The sequence below is a fragment of the Littorina saxatilis genome, linkage group LG16 (genome assembly GCF_037325665.1).
Source record: "Littorina saxatilis isolate snail1 linkage group LG16, US_GU_Lsax_2.0, whole genome shotgun sequence".
Classification (NCBI taxonomy): domain Eukaryota; kingdom Metazoa; phylum Mollusca; class Gastropoda; order Littorinimorpha; family Littorinidae; genus Littorina; species Littorina saxatilis.
The window spans coordinates 29,044,882-29,062,765 of NC_090260.1; the positions used below are offsets into that span (position 1 = coordinate 29,044,882).

The window sequence follows — 17,884 nt, forward strand, 5'->3', positions numbered from 1 at the left end:
TCACCTTACCTCGCCACATTTCACTTCACCTTACCTCGCCACGCTTCACTTCACCTTACCTCGCCACGCTTCACTTCACCTTACCTCGCCACACTTCACTTCACCTTACCTCGCCACACCTCACTTCACCTTACCTCGCCACCGGCACGGTTGGCCTAGTGGTAAGGCGTCCGCCCCGTGATCGGGAGGTCGTGGGTTCGAACCCCGGCCGGTTCACGCCTAAGACTTTAAAATTGGCAATCTAGTGGCTGCTCCGCCTGGCGTCTGGCATTATGGGGTTAGTGCTAGGACTGGTTGGTCCGGTGTCAGAATAATGTGACTGGGTGAGACATGAAGCCTGTGCTGCGACTTCTGTCTTGTGTGTGGCGCACGTTATATGTCAAAGCAGCACCGCCCTGATATGGCCCTTCGTGGTCGGCTGGGCGTTAAGCAAACAAACAAACAAACAAACAAACAAACCTTACCTCGCCACACTTCACTTCACCTTACTTCACCTTACCTCGGCACACTTCACTTCACCTTACCTCGCCACACTTCACTTCACCTTACTTCACCTTACCTCGCCACACTTCACTTCACCTTACCTCGCCACACTTCACTTCACCTTACCTCGCCACACTTCACTTTACCTTACTTCACCTTACCTCGCCACATTTCACTTCACCTTACCTCGCCACACTTCACTTCACCTTACCTCGCCACACTTCACTTCACCTTACTTCACCTTACCTCGCCACACTTCACTTCACCTTACCTCGCCACACTTCACTTCACCTTACCTCGCCACACCTCACTCCACCTTACCTCGCCACACTTCACTTCACCTTACCTCGCCACACTTCACTTCACCTTACCTCGCCAAACTTCACTTCACCTTACCTCGCCAAACTTCACTTAACCTTACTTCGCCACACTTCACTTCACCTTACCTCGCCACACCTCACTTCACCTTACCTCGCCACACTTCACTTCACCTTACTTCACCTTACCTCGCCACACTTCACTTCACCTTACCTCGCCACACTTCACTTCACCTTACCTCGCCACACCTCACTCCACCTTACCTCGCCACAGTTCACTTCACCTTACCTCGCCACAGTTCACTTCACCTTACCTCGCCACACTTCACTTCACCTTACCTCGCCACACTTCACTTCACCTTACTTCAACTTACCTCGCAACACTTCACTTCACCTCACTTCACCTTACCTCGTCACACTTCACTTCACCTTACCTCGCCGCACTTCACTTCACCTTACCTCGCCACACTTCACTTCACCTTACCTCGCCACACTTCACTTCACCTTACCTCACCACACTTCACTTCACCTTACCTCGCCACACTTCACTTCACCTCACTTCACCTTACCTCGTCACACTTCACTTCACCTTACCTCGCCACACTTCACTTCACCTTACCTCGCCACACTTCACTTCACCTTACCTCGCCACACTTCACTTCACCTTACTTCACCTTACCTCGCAACACTTCACTTCACCTCACTTCACCTTACCTCGCCACACTTCACTTCACCTTACTTCACCTTACCTCGTCACACTTCACTTCACCTTACCTCGTCACACTTCACTTCACCTTACCTCGTCACACTTCACTTCACCTTACCTCGTCACACTTCACTTCACCTCACTTCACCTTACCTCGTCACACTTCACTTCACCTTACCTCGCCACACTTCACTTCACCTTACCTCGCCACACCTCACTTCACCTTACCTCGCCACACTTCACTTCACCTTACCTCGCCACACCTCACTTCACCTTACCTCGCCACACCTCACTTCACCTTACCTCGCCACACCTCACTTCACCTTACCTCGCCACACTTCACCTTACCTCGCCACACTTCACTTCACCTTACCTCGTCACACTTCACTTCACCTTACCTCGCCACACTTCACTTCACCTTACCTCGTCACACTTCACTTCACCTTACCTCGTCACACTTCACTTCACCTCACTTCACCTTACCTCGTCACACTTCACTTCACCTTACCTCGCCACACTTCACTTCACCTTACCTCGCCACACCTCACTTCACCTTACCTCGCCACACTTCACTTCACCTTACCTCGCCACACCTCACTTCACCTTACCTCGCCACACCTCACTTCACCTTACCTCGCCACACCTCACTTCACCTTACCTCGCCACACTTCACTTCACCTTACCTCGCCACACCTCACTTCACCTCACCTCGCCACACCTCACTTCACCTTACCTCGCCACACTTCACTTCACCTTACCTCGCCACACTTCACTTCACCTTACCTCGCCACACTTCACTTCACCTTACCTCGCCACACCTCACTTCACCTTACCTCGCCACACTTCACTTCACCTTACCTCGCCACACCTCACTTCACCTTACCTCGCCACACCTCACTTCACCTTACCTCGCCACACTTCACTTCACCGTACCTCGCCACACCTCACTTCACCTTACCTCACTTCACTTCACCTCACTTCACCTTACCTCGCCACACTTCACTTCACCTTACCTCGCCACACCTCACTTCACCTTACCTCGCCTCACTTCACTTCACCTTACCTCGCCACACTTCACTTCACCTTACCTCGCCACACTTCACTTCACCTTACTTCACCTTACCTCGCCACACTTCACTTCACCTTACTTCACCTTACCTCGCCTCACTTCACTTCACCTTACCTCGCCACACTTCACTTCACCTTACCTCGCCACACTTCACTTCACCTCACTTCACCTTACCTCGCCACACTTCACTTCACCTTACCTCGCCACACTTCACTTCACCTTACCTCGCCACACTACACTTCACCTTACCTCGCCACACCTCACTTCACCTTACATCGCCACACCTCACTTCACCTTACCTCGCCAAACTTCACTTAACCTTACCTCGCCACACTACACTTCACCTTACCTCGCCACACCTCACTTCACCTTACCTCGCCACACCTCACTTCACCTTACCTCGCCACTCTTCACTTCACCTTACCTCGCCACACCTCACTCCACCTTACCTCGCCACACTTCACTTTACCTTACCTCGCCACACCTCACTTCACCTTACCTCGCCACACTTCACTTCACCTTACCTCGCCACACTTCACTTCGCCTTACCTCGCCACACTTCACTTCACCTTACCTCGCCACACTTCACTTCACCTTACCTCGCCACACTTCACTTCACCTTACCTCGCCACACTTCACTTCACCTTACCTCGCCACACTTCACTTCACCTTACCTCGCCACACTTCACTTCACCTTACCTCGCCACACGTCACCTCACCTTACCTCGCCACACCTCACTTCACCTTACCTCGCCACACTTCACTTCACCTTACCTCGCCACACTTCACTTCACCTCACTTCACCTTACCTCGCCACACTTCACTTCACCTTACCTCGCCAAACTTCACTTAACCTTACCTCGTCACACTTCACTTCACCTTACCTCGCCACACTTCACTTCACCTTACCTCGCCACACTTCACTTCACCTTACCTCGCCACACCTCACTTCACCTTACCTCGTTACACTTCACTTCACCTTACCTCGCCACACCTCACTTCACCTTACCTCGCCACACTTCACATAACCTTACCTCGCCACACTTCACTTCACCTTACCTCGCCACACTTCACTTCACCTTACCTCGCCACACTTCACTTCACCTTACCTCGCCACACCTCACTTCACCTTACCTCGCCACACCTCACTTCACCTTACCTCGCCACACTTCACTTCACCTTACCTCGCCACACTTCACTTCACCTTACCTCGCCACACTTCACTTCACCTTACGTCGCCACACCTCACTTCACCTTACCTCGCCACATTTCACTTCAGCTTACCTCGCCACACTTCACTTCGCCTTACCTCGCCACACTTCACTTCACCTTACCTCGCCACACTTCACTTCACCTTACCTCGCCACACCTCACTTCACCTTACCTCGTTACACTTCACTTCACCTTACCTCGCCACACCTCACTTCACCTTACCTCGCCACACTTCACATAACCTTACCTCGCCACACTTCATTTCACCTTACTTCACCTTACCTCGCCACACTTCACTTCACCTGACTTCACCTTACCTCGCCACACTTCACTTCACCTTACTTCACCTTACCTCGCCACACTTCACTTCACCTTACTTCACCTTACCTCGCCACATTTCACTTCACCTTACCTCGCCACACTTCACTTCACCTTACCTCGCCACACTTCACTTCACCTTACTTCACCTTACCTCGCCACACTTCACTTCACCTTACCTCGCCACACTTCACTTCACCTTACTTCACCTTACCTCGCCACACTTCACTTCACCTTACTTCACCTTACCTCGCCACACCTCACTTCACCTTACCTCGCCACACTTCACTTCACCTTACCTCGCCACACTTCACTTCACCTCACCTCGCCACACCTCACTTCACCTTACCTCGCCACACCTCACTTCACCTTACCTCGCCACACTTCACTTCACCTTACCTCGCCACACTTCACTTCACCTTACCTCCCCACACTTCACTTCACCTTACCTCGCCACACTTCACTTCACCTTACCTCGCCACACTTCACTTCACCTTACCTCGCCACACTTCACTTCACCTTACTTCACCTTACCTCGCCACACCTCACTTCACCTTACCTCGCCACACCTCACTTCACATTACCTCACCACACCTCACTTCACCTTACCTCGCCACACCTCACTTCACCTTACCTCGCCACACCTCACTTCACATTACCTCACCACACCTCACTTCACCTTACCTCGCCACACCTCACTTCACCTTACCTCGCCACACCTCACTTCACCTTACCTCGCCACACCTCACTTCACCTTACCTCGCCACACTTCACTTCACCTTACCTCGCCACACTTCACTTCACCTTACCTCGCCACACTTCACTTCACCTTACCTCGCCACACCTCACTTCACCTTACCTCGCCACACTTCACTTCACCTTACCTCGCCACACTTCACTTCACCTTTCCTCGCCACATCTCGCTTCACCTTACCTCGCCACACCTCACTTCACCTTACCTCGCCACACCTCACTTCACCTTACCTCGCCACACTTCACTTCACCTTACCTCGCCACACTTCACTTCATCTTACCTCGCCACACTTCACTTCATCTTACCTCGCCACACCTCACTTCACCTTACCTCGCCACACTTCACTTCACCTTACCTCGCCACACCTCACTTCACCTTACCTCGCCACACCTCACTTCACCTTACCTCGCCACACCTCACTTCACCTCACTTCACCTTACCTCGCCACACTTCACTTCACCTCACTTCACCTTACCTCGACACACTTCACTTCACCTTACCTCGCCACACTTCACTTCACCTTACCTCGCCACACCTCACTTCACCTTACCTCGCCACACTTCACTCCACCTTACCTCGCCACACTTCACTTCACCTTACCTCGCCACACCTCACTTCACCTTACCTCGCCACACTTCACTTCACCTTACCTCGCCACACTTCACTTCACCTTACCTCGCCACACCTCACTTCACCTTACCTCGCCACACCTCACTTCACCTTACCTCGCCACACCTCACTTCACCGTACCTCGCCACACTTCCCTTCACCTTACCTCGCCACACTTCACTTCACCTTACCTCGCCACACTTCACTTCACCTTACCTCGCCACACTTCACTTCACCTTACCTCGCCACATTTCACTTCACCTTACCTCGCCACACTTCACTTCACCGTACCTCGCCACACCTCACTTCACCTTACCTCACTTCACTTCACCTCACTTCACCTTACCTCGCCACACTTCACTTCAACTCACTTCACCTTACCTCGCCACACTTCACTTAACATTACCTCACCTCACAGTAACTCGAATCATCACATCTCACATCAAACGCATTTTCTCTCATCTTATTTTATCTCACCTTCACTCTCAACTACAGGGTGGTCCAAAAAAATGTAGACAGTTTTGCGTGCCTGTCATTTCTGCTACAGGGCTCCCCTCTATTCTTTTTCACCTGGAATGTCTCACACAAGCATGAAAGTTTAGTAAGGCACAGTTTTTTCTTCTTTGCAACATCATTTCTGGGCGTAGTTCAATAGTTCATCACATTCTCAATCCAAGCACCTCGTCTCTGGATTACGGCTGCGACACGGACATTGAAGTTGTTGATAACTCTGTCCAAGGTCTCGATGGGAATCCTCCTGATTTCACGAAGAATGTTCTCCTTTAGCGCTTGTATTGTCTGTGGATTGTTGTGGTAAACCTTTTCTTCAAGTACCCACAGAGGAAGAAATCTGCTGGAGAAAGATCTGGGGACGAGGTGCTTGGATTGAGAATGTGATGAACATATCTCACCTAATCTTACTTTACCTCACAGTAACTCGCCTCCCCATACCTCACCTAATCTTACTTTACCTCACAGTAACTCGCCTCAATCTATCTAACCTCACAACACCTCACATCACCTGTCCTCCTCTCATCCCACCTCATCTTAGGACACCTCACATAATCTCACGATGCCTTGCCTAATCTCACCTCATCACCCGTTTCCTTCCAATATCTCGCCTCTTGTACTTCACTTCACCTAACCTCACCTCGCATTATCTCGCCTCATTACATCTCACCACTCCTCATCTTTTGTCATCTCAACATATCTCGCTTTATTACCCAACCTCATATTTCGTCACCTCCCCTCACCTCAGAATATCTCATTTCATCACATCAGCATCGGGCGGGGATGTAGCTCAGTCGGTAGCGCGCTGGATTTGTATCCAGTTGGCCGCTGTCATCGTGAGTTCGTCCCCACGTTCGGCGAGAGATTTATTTCTCAGAGTCAACTTTGTGTGCAGACTCTCCTCGGTGTCCGAAAGTGCGCACGAAAAAGATCCTGTAATCCATGTCAGAGTTCGGTGGGTTATAGAAACACGAAAATACCCAGCATGCTTCCTCCGAAAACGGCGTATGGCTGCCAAAATGGCGGGGTAAAAAACGGTCATACACGTAAAATTCCACTCGTGCAAAAAACACGAGTGTACGAGGGAGTTTCAGCCCACGAACGCAGAAGAAGAAGAAGAAGATCACATCAGCATTTGCACAAGAAAGTGCGTACCGTACCCCCCCCCCCCCCCCCTACCCCATGTGCCCCTGTGGAGAGGCAGAACAAGACGCAGCCCCCATCCTACGGGTCTGCATGAACCTCCACCAACTGAGGAGTGAGACTTGGACCAGGCCGACGACCCTCCAAGACAAGCTGCATGGTTATACATGGAGGCTCTGCAGAAGACCACCCGCTTTATCCCCAGAGCTTGAACCCGAGCATGAAAGGCGAACGACAAGAAGAAGAAGAAGATATCATCTCATAGCATGGACATAACAGACTAAACCATCATATGGCCACAAAGTTGAAGCTAGTTCCCTCCCCCCTATGTCCGTGTGGCAAGAATCAGACAGCAGAGCACATCCTGCAGGCTTGTCCATACCACAGTGCTCTGAGGGACACCACCTGGCCAGAGGAGAGAGCGCTACAAAAGAAGCTATACGGCCCCAAAGTGGACTTGGAGAGGACAGCACGTTTCGCCCTGCAGTCCGGACTGACGATCTAACAGCGAACGACAAGAAGAAGATAGCATCTGACTGTCACCTCATCTCATCTCATCTCATTGTTATCTTACGTCACCTCCCATTAACTCACCTCATCACATCCCACCTCATCTTTTTGTGTTATCTCACCTCACCTCACATCACATCTTAGCTCATCTAGCAACACCTTATCTCATCTCATTGTTATCTTATGTCACCACATATAAACTCTCCTCATCACATCCCAACTCATCTGTCGTGACTTCATCTCACATCACATCTCAGCTCACCGAACGTCACCTCATCTCATCTCATTGTTGTCTTACGTCACCTCACATTCACTCACCTCATCACATCCCACCTCATCTTTTTTGTCATCTCACCTCACACCACATCTCAGCTCATATAACGTCACCTCACTTCATCTCATTGTATCTTACATCACCTCACATTAAATCGCTTCATGACATCCAAACCCATCTTTCGTCATTTTATCTCACACCACATCTCAGCACAGCTAACGTCATGTCACCTCATCTCATCTCATTGTTATCTTACGTCATGTCACATCAACTCACCTCATCACATCCCACCTCAATTTTTTGTCATCTCACCTCACCTCATATCACATCTTAGCTCATCTAACGTCACCTCATCTCATTTTATCTTTCGTCACCTCATATTAACTCGCCTCATCACATCCCAACTCATCTTTCGTGACTTCATCTCACATCACATCTCAGCTCACCGAACGCCACCTCATCTCATCTCATTTTGTCTTACGTCATCTCACATTAATTAACTCACCTCATCACATCCCACCTCATCTTTCGACACCTCACATCACATCTCAGCTCATCTAACGTCACCTCATCTCATCTTTATTTGTGTCACCTCACCTCACCTCACCTCACCTCACATCTCAGAATATCTAACGTCACCTCACTTCAATCAATCAATCAATATGAGGCTTATATCGCGCGTATTCCGTGGGTACAGTTCTAAGCGCAGGGATTTTGTTTTAAAATTGTTTTCTTTTCTTTTTCTTTTCTTTTTTTTCTTCTTTTTTTTCTCCATCTCATTGCATCTTGTCTCAGCGTGTCTCGTATTGTTTAATGTGTCCAGGGGTACTTAAAAGGCCGAAACGCGACGACGAACTCGAACTCCCAAGTTGGATACCGGACTTTTCCGTTATGTCCAGCCCTATCTGTATCTTGGAGTCAGGTCAGATTACTCGTGCACCTGTTGTTTTACCTGTTGTATTGCCTGTCTTTTGAATGGATGGGTGGATGGATAGATGGATGTATGGATGTGTGTGTGTGTGTGTGTGTGTGTGTGTGTGTGTAGTGTGTGTGTGTTGTGTGTGTGTGTGTGTGTGTGTGTGTGTGTGTGTGTGTGTGTGTGTGTGTGCCCGTGTGTGTGCTTTTTAATCTTTCCCATGTGTACGTTTCAATATGTTGAAGTAATTGTGTGTGTGTGTGTGTGTGTGTGTGTAGTGTGTGTGTAGTGTGTGTGTGTGTGTGTGTGTGTGTGTGTGTGTGTTGTGTGTGCAGTGTGTGTGTGTGTGTGTTGTGTTTGTGTGTGTGTGTGTTGTGTTTGTGTGTGTGTGTGTGTGTGTGTGTGCGTGTGCGTGTGTGTGTGTGTGTGTGTGTGTGTGCGTGTGTGTGTGGTTTTTAATCTTTCCCATGTGTACGTTTCAATATGTTGAAGTAATTTTGGTGTACATTTTTCAGTGGTGAAGTCTGCCTCGGAATATACTTTGGATGCAAGTGACTTACAGTATGGTGAACACTCGGTTTGCCACGACAAAAAGTAGAGTAGATATATATGATGGATAGATAGATGTATGGATAGATAAATGGATAGGAAAATGTATGAATGGATGGACGGACGGACGGACGGACGGACGGACGGACGGACGGACGGACGGACGGACGGACGGACGGACGGACGGACGGACGGACGGACGAACTAACGAACGGGTGGACGGACGGACGGACGGACGGACGGACGGACGGACGGACGGGCGGACTGACGGACACGGACGGAATATTGGATGAACGGATTGATGGATGGACGGACGAACTGATCGATGGATGGAGATTTAGAGGGTTTGTTCTTCTCTCGTTTAAGACATGTCATTTTCCACAGGTAAATGTAAAAGCACCGTCAAGGTCAAGGACATGTGTGCGGAAGTGCCGGGAACAACGTATGACGAGAACATCAAGCAGTGTGGTCAGTTCATTATTCTTGAACTTCTGTTTCTTCTTCTTCGTTCATGGGCTGAAACTCCCACGTACACTCATGTTTTTTTGCATAAGTGGGTTTTTACGTGGATGACTGTTTTTGCCCCCCGCCAGTCGGGCAGCTTACGCCGATTTTTCGGGGATGCATGCTGTGTATTTTCGTGTTTCTATAACCCACCAAACTCTGACATGGGTTACATGATCTTTTCCGTGCGCACTTGGTCTTGTGTTTTGCGTGTAGACACGAAGGGGGATAAGTCACTAGCAGGTCTGCACATACGTTGACCTGGGAGATCGAACAAATCTCCGCCTTAACCCTCCAGGCGCGGCCGGGATTCAAAGTACTAACCGTTCTAAACAACTGTTCTTCTTGATCACTTCATAAACGTTGTCTGGATTTGTTTCACATGATTACAAACTTTCCCCGCTAGCTATCCGAACAGACTATACTGTTTGTTTCCATGTGTATTCCAACACTTATGTTCAGAGGCTTGTATTTGTTATTTTTGAGCATAATTCATTGTAAAAGAGCGACGGGTGCAAATGGCATGGTGGTAAGACGCCGGCCTCCAAAGCGGAAGGTCATGGGTACTCATTCTGATCAGTCATCGCTCAACGACTATCGTCAGTTATCTCTATGACCGGACGTTATATAAGAATACAGAGTTATCTCCCATATGTTTTTCGCGAGCACTGATCTAAATTTGAGATCAGTGTTCGCGAGACGAAAATGATTGCAGATTGGCCGACTTCGACAGTGATCTCCGTTCTGTTCTTCACAGTTATGATAAAGACATCTTATGAGGTCAAAAACAAGTCAAAATGTTGGGACTGCTGCCGGAAGGAGACCGTAAAATATGGTTTCATCACTGTCAACTGGTTACAGAACAAATCGTCTGCTCCAGTGAGCGCCGAAACCAAACGGTGATTATCACGTGACACTTTTGCCATATTTAGAGTTGTTTGTACAGCAAATACAGCCGCGAAAAATAGTCCGCTTGAAACTGTCTTACATATCAATTCCTTTGTAATTTAAAAATTACAAAACACCATGAAAAATCATTATCGACGATCGCGAATCTGCTTATATCAATAATACATTACAAAAAGCTCTAAATATGTAAACAAAATCGGTTTCCTTGCCAGACAAGGAAACTCAAGGCATCCTGTCAGGGAGAGAATGCGCCGAACTCATTTTGACCTGAGGTCAGGATGGGTTAGTACTATCTTATGATTAAATGGCGTGTTTCCCGCTTTTGCAATTTGAACCCTGTACACGTATATGTTTGCAAATCAAGAAGAAAAACGCTCACCATTATACCTAAAAAGAGGGCGGGGATGTAGCTCAGTCGGTAGCGCGCTGGATTTGTATCCAGTTGGCCGCTGTCAGCGTGAGTTCGGCGAGAGATTTATTTCTCAGAGTCAACTTTGTGTGCAGACTCTCCTCGGTGTCCAAACACCCCCGTGTGTACGCAAGCACAAGACCAAGTGCGCACGAAAAAGATCCTGTAATCCATGTCAGAGTTCGGTGGGTTATAGAAACACGAAAATACCCAGCATGTTTCCTCCGAAAGCAGCGTATTGCTGCCTAAATGGCGGGGTAAAAACGGTCATACACATAAAAGCCGTGGGAGTTTCAGCCCATGAACGAACAAACAAACAAATACCTAAGAAGAGCCCCACGCTCAATGTCGACTGGGTGGCCGAGTGGTAACGCACTTGCGCTCGGAAGCGAGAGGTTGCGAGTTCGACCCTGGGTCAGGGCGTTAGCAATTCATTTCTCCCCCCTTTCCTAACCTTGGTGGTGGGTTCAAGTCCTAGTCTTTCGGATGAGACAAAAAACCGAGGTCCCTTCGTGTACACTACATTGGGGTGTGCACGTTAAAGATCCCACGATTGACAAAAGGGTCTTTCCTGGCAAAATTGTATAGGCATAGATAAAAATGTCCACCAAAATACCCGTGTGACTTGAAATAATAGGCCGTGAAAAGTAGGATATGCGCCGAAATGGCTGCGATCTGCTGGCCGATGTGAATGCGTGATGTGTTGTGTAAAAAAATTCCATCTCACACGGCATAAATAAATCCCTGCGCCTTGAATATGTGCGCGATATAAATTGCATAATTTTTTTTTTAAATAAAAAAAAGTCCCTGCGCTTAGAACTGTACCCACGGAATACGCGCGATATGATTGATTGAAAATGTATATTCGTTTGAACTCTCGTGCTTCTCAAAACCGTCACGCTCATAGGATAGAGCCTGACCCAGGAATGCAGTGAAACGGAACTTGAAAGGTGTGTAAATAACGTGCGCCCGACAAAGTAGAGAGGTCAGCGGGATGCGTTAAGCCTGTCCTTAATTGGACGAAGTCGACTACGCGTAGCTCACTTCGCGAAGCTACCGGAACTAGACTTCGTCGCAGTCCAAGAGAAGGCACTATGGCGGAAAAGAGAGTTATCTTTTCATGTCTTGGCGTCTCAAATGCGCGTAGTCTCGACCAGCGCGTGGTGTGCTTCTTTCTGAGTACTTTACGTCACAAATTGTACTTTACGTACTTGATGATGACGTAAGTTAATTGTATGTGTTCTATTTCGTTGACTGAGCACGGCCGGGACCAGTTGGCGTGAGCGCTGGGATTTCGAGTTTCATTCGACATGTCAATGCATCGCAGTATGAAATAATACAGTTCTTGTACTTTGGGTCAACCAAAGTCGATAAATGCATTCTTCACTATGGTATTGAGTCTGATTTCGTCGTCCATCTTGAATCGAAAAGCACTCTTCTTACAAAAAAACCAACTTCGTTGCGAGCTACGGCGAAGCTTCGCATGTCAAAACTTGAGAAGCGATGTTGGGGTCAAAGTATCACGCCGTAGCTGCGGGTTTTTGGTATAAAGACTTCGCGAAGATTCGTGTAGTCGACTACGGGCTCAATTAAGGACGGGCTTTACGGAGACTCGTTCGGGGTTGAAATGTATCCATATCATTTTGGTCGTTTCCCTTCCCCCTGAGACGCCCTAAGTAGGAGTGTGTGTGTTTGACAGTGGTGTGATGCTTTACAATCTGAATGTTTGAGTGCTTGAAGTAGTTTAGTTCTTCAAGCTTTGTAAGATACTATACGTTATTTGCGTGTTTGACCAAAATATGACATTTTACACAGATCGAGACAGTCATTGTTCTCCGAGACCGCGATAGCGGTCGAGGTGAACAATGACTGTCGAGATCTGTGTAAAATGTCATATTTTGGTCAAACACGCAAATAACATTTATGTATCGATCGAATTCCTTTCAGGTACTATGAATTTGTTGTTGTTTTGACGATTGAACGAGCACACACACACTGACATGCAATCACATTTGCTTCATATTTGGGTGTTTCAGGTTGACCGAAACTTCCAAGGAACTACAAAACACACGTCATGTACTGACTTTGTTGTTGTTTTGACATTGAACAGCACACACACATGGAATCAAACACATGACGTACGTGTGTTTTGTAGTTCCTTTAAAGTTTCGGTCAACCTGAAACGCCAAATTATAAAGTTTTGTCGGCCTCTGACGTCACATGACTCAAAGAAGGGAAATCCAATCTCCAATCGATACATAATTCATTATTGAGTTGTCGTTCTAATTACTGCCCCTATAGGCCCAACCCCTCTCACCTCCTTTCTCTCCCCCTTCGAGGGCAGTCCTTCGATCATAGGTGAGACTGAAGCCGTGGGCCACTGGACTTGCACGCACTACTGACTACAGACTACTACCCCTGACTCTTGATGCGTGACTAATGACGTGCGTGTTGCGCCTGTGCTCGGTGATTACGAACCTTGACACTTATTGGTAAAAAGGTCAAAGTCGTTATTGACCCTATGTTGGTAGGTCAGTCGTCCGAAAAAGGAGGGCGTCGTTCTTGGGAGGTTAAAATTACAGTGTGAAAAGCATCCGTGCCGAGAAATTCGGTCGGCAAAAAGAGGGGGTCGTTCTTGGGAGAGGTCGTTGCGGGAGGTTTCACTGTATAATCAGGGCCGGACTACCGGGGGGGTTATGGGGGTTGCGCAACCCCCCCCTAGCCTAAACATGTACCTTACTTATTTAATTTTTTTTATTATTGCTTATTTTATGCCGTTTCATGCAAGGAGCGACCATTTTCCTATCTCAGAATATGACCTACCCATCAGCTTCAGGGGGCTTCGCCCCCTGACCCCCACAACGAGGGGGGGGGGGGGGGGTTCTAGGGTTTCCGGACCCCCCCCCAGCCAAAAAATAAAAATATTGAATGAGGTATGCATTTCTTTATTTTACATTGAGTTTCAATTTTTGGGGTATTAATCAGTGACAAAATCTGCTGCCTGAAACTGGTAATGATCATCCTCAGAATGCACCAGATTGCACCATTTTGCATCCTTTTTTTCAAAATTTTCCGGGGGGGCATGCCCCCGGACCCCCCTAGCAAGCTAGGCGCTTCGCGCCGTCGGCTCGGCGCTTCGCGCCTTCACACCCATATCTTCACAATATACTTTTGAAAAAAAACCACCCATAAAATGAACTGATCCGCCCCTGCCGCCAGGGGGGACATCCCCCTGGGCCACCACTGGCAAACCCACCCCCCCCTCCTCTTCGCCTAGTCCGGCCCTGATAATTATGTTTCGGTTGTTGTGACACAATAATTATATTGACAGTGGTTCACAGCTTAAAAAACATTAATTAGAAAAAAACACAGTAAACACCAAGTTCCAAAGACTTTCGGGCCACGCCCTTCTTCAGTGAAATGAATGTAAGTAAAAAATAAAAAATAAATTTTTAAAAAAAACATACGACAGCGATTGACCCCAAACATCGACTTTACAAAAATGTCACGGTCAATTAATTGTTTCAAATTTGTAATAATTATGCGATTGTGTCGACGCCACCTTACATTGTGTCATTGTGTATGTGGTTACACTCGCTCGTGTGCGCCAGGAAATATTTCCATGCGAATGACGAAACTGATCTGATTATGGCCTGCGAAAACGTCATGTAGTTACGCTATTTCCAGCCGTATCGGACATACTCGTTACAATACTTCAAATATAAACACATCATTACAACAACCGTGAACCATTTTATTCAATAGTCTGCCAACACACGTTCTAGACTGCAAAGCACTCTTGTTTGGAAATACTGATTTAACCATATCTTTGAACACGAAAATATTCTGTTGTACAAGACTATGTTATGTTAACTAATCGCTTCGGCTGATATTTATATTAACTGTGCAATTGATGTAGCCAGGCATTCTCTCTCTCTCTCTCTCTCTCTCTCTCTCTCTCTCTCTCTCTCTCTCTCTCTCTCTCTCTCTCTCTCTCTCTCTCTCTCTCTCTCTCTCTCTCTCCTCTCTCTCTCTCTCTCTCTCTCTATCCTCTCTCTCTCTCTCTCTCTCTCTCTCTCTCTCTCTCTCTCTCTCTCTCTCTCTCTCTCTCTCTCTCTCTTCATCTTATTTGTATAAAATATAATTAAAGATTATCAAGATAAGTGTTGAAGCTATCACTTGTTCGCCATGTTTTGCTATCGGAATGTGTATTGATTATCATTTCAAGAACGTGTCCATAAGCAATCTGCTTGTTAACGTTCTTAATGTTGTTATTGTTTGAAACGTGTGGATGAGAAATTGAATAAAACACGCTTAAACCAACCGTGAACCAGGAATTTACTTACAAAATAGGCCCTGTAGTTGTGACTGATTGGTCAGATGCCTCATTCAATTACCCAACCCTCGTGTATATGTGACTCTTGGCTTGTCATCAAATTCAATATTCTGTATCATAAAAACAGTCCGGTATACTTCTCTAATTTTTTCAGTCCACACTCTGAACATATCATTGACAAATGTCACACGCTTTCCTTCTTTGCCACTACTAAAGCAAACGTGTGCAAGATTGTATGTTACACGCTTTGGAGCATGTGCAAGAACGGATTCAAACTCGAAATCGTCCCTCCAAAAACCCCAAAATGCACACACGACTTTTATTTCTCCTGCTGTTATCGTTTCTTCTCTTTACAAATTCTTCAACGCTGAGAATACTGAAAACGGCATCCCAGACGACAGTACTGTTTCCATACGCGAATTTAGCTGCCCTTGGAAAGTGGCTCGCTCAGGATGCCTGTTAGTCTGAAACTAGAAGGACAGAGTTCTGAACATAGATGACAAAGACCCCGGAAAGAACAAACATTTCGCGGATGCAGACACAGAAAGACGTCATGAAGATTGCAATGCTTCAAAAGATACAGACTGTGACGATGACTGTGACGTCATTCACATATACCGAGACGTCATTTATAGTTGTTCGGTCACTTTCGTCAAAAAGTAGATCTCTCCACAATGGCTGCTCCTGTGTTTAGGTTTATCAAGCGTGAGTACGCAAAATGTGTTTGTTCTCTCCTCTGTTGAAGCTGTGAGACATAATCGCCATTACGAGCTAGTCGTGTGACAGAGAGTTTTCTTGCACACTCGACTGCTGCTGTTTCACTCCGGCTAAAGCCGTCGTGAAACATCTACAGTCTCGTGTGCAAGAAAACTCTCTGTCACACGACTAGCTCGTAATAGCGGGTACTATTATATAAACATACTGAACTCCAAAAGAAACGCAAGATTAAGAAATTTAATCTCATTCTTTGGCATTTCATTTTGACGAGATATAATCGAACGAATTTCACGAAAATTGGTACAAAGCATCTTGGGGCAATGTTCTTTGATTGTCACTAACAAAAAAACGTTACCGAAAGAAAGTTCTCACCGCCAGGCTCAGTAACGCGTGTGTCTCCCATTGGCGTTGACAAGGGCCTGGCATCTGTCTCTCATGGAGCGCACCAGGCGGTTGACGGTGTTCCTGTAGGTTTCTGTAGCCGGGAGGAACGGTTGGCGCAGGTGCTGACGGTAGATGACCCGGTCCTGGCGAGCAGTAGTCACACGAGGTCGTCCGCTTCTAGCGCCATCCCGGGTGCTGCCGCTGGCTTGGAATCGGGTCCACAGACGACAGATGGTCGAGGTTGCCACGCCCATGACATTTGCAATGGCAGCTGGGCGATTTCCAGCTTGCAATCGCCCGATTGCTCTCTCCCGGTCAATGGCGCTCAGTCTTGGCATGCTTCTACTGTACAAATGGCTGATTTCAGACAGTGGACGGAGACAGGTTTTTGTTCCTTGTGTGAGCTGAGTACTGTTAACGAAAAAAAATCAGGTCTGGCAGCTTTTGTGTGGGCTGCGCGAGCGAAAAAACAGTCTCAATCTTCAGCACGCTGCAGAGAGCGCACTCTGGGCGCTGCACACGTGATTTTCACAGGCTACGTGCAGGACATTATGCTAACTCATGCTCGTGCAGAATTTTTACCTGAAACCCACCTTTAGTGCATGAATTTTAACAAAACCTTAAATAACTCTTAACTTGCGTTTCTTTTGGAGTTCAGTATATTAGCGACGTGGACTTTGGGGGTCTTTTGCTGTCGTATATCTTTCCAGACTTTCAGTGATTCAAATCTTCAAGGCAAGAATGGACCTTTAAATCACACCTTGTTTAAAGCGCCTGTGTTTTAGTTTGCTATGAAACAATATTGAATGTTTCTTTGTTTCAGGTCTTCTCAGCTTTCCTTTAGATAGAATTAGATTCAGATAATATTCATGACTACTGTGTGTGTGTGTGTGTGTGTGTGTGTGTGTGTGTGTGTGTGTGTGTGTGTGTGTGTGTGTGTGTGTGCAGGGCCAGACTACCGGGGGGGGGGGGGGGGGGTTAATTATGGGGGTTGCGCAACCCCCCCCCCCTTGCCTAAACATGTACCAAACTTATTTGAAAAACAAATATTATTGTTTATTTTATGCCGTTTCATGCAAGGAGCGACCATTTCCTATCTCAGAATATGACCTACCCATCAGCTTCAGGGGGCTAAGCCCCCTGACCGCCAGGGGGAACATCCCCCTGGACCACCACTGACAACCCCCCCCCCCCTCCTCTTAGCCTAGTCCGGCCCTGGTGTGTGTATGTGTGCGTGTGTGTGTGTGTGTGTGTG

At 47.5% G+C, this 17,884-nt stretch overlaps 1 protein-coding gene across 1 annotated transcript in view; it reads left to right on the top strand.

Moving 5' to 3' along the window:
• LOC138950780 (uncharacterized) overlaps positions 1–17,884 on the top strand; it is a 33,172-nt gene that overhangs the window by 5,061 nt on the left and 10,227 nt on the right. The window contains exons 3-4 of the mRNA XM_070322505.1: positions 8,729–8,827; positions 9,755–9,838. Coding sequence (XP_070178606.1) covers positions 8,729–8,827; positions 9,755–9,838 — 183 coding nt within the window. The remainder of the gene's footprint in view (positions 1–8,728; positions 8,828–9,754; positions 9,839–17,884) is intronic.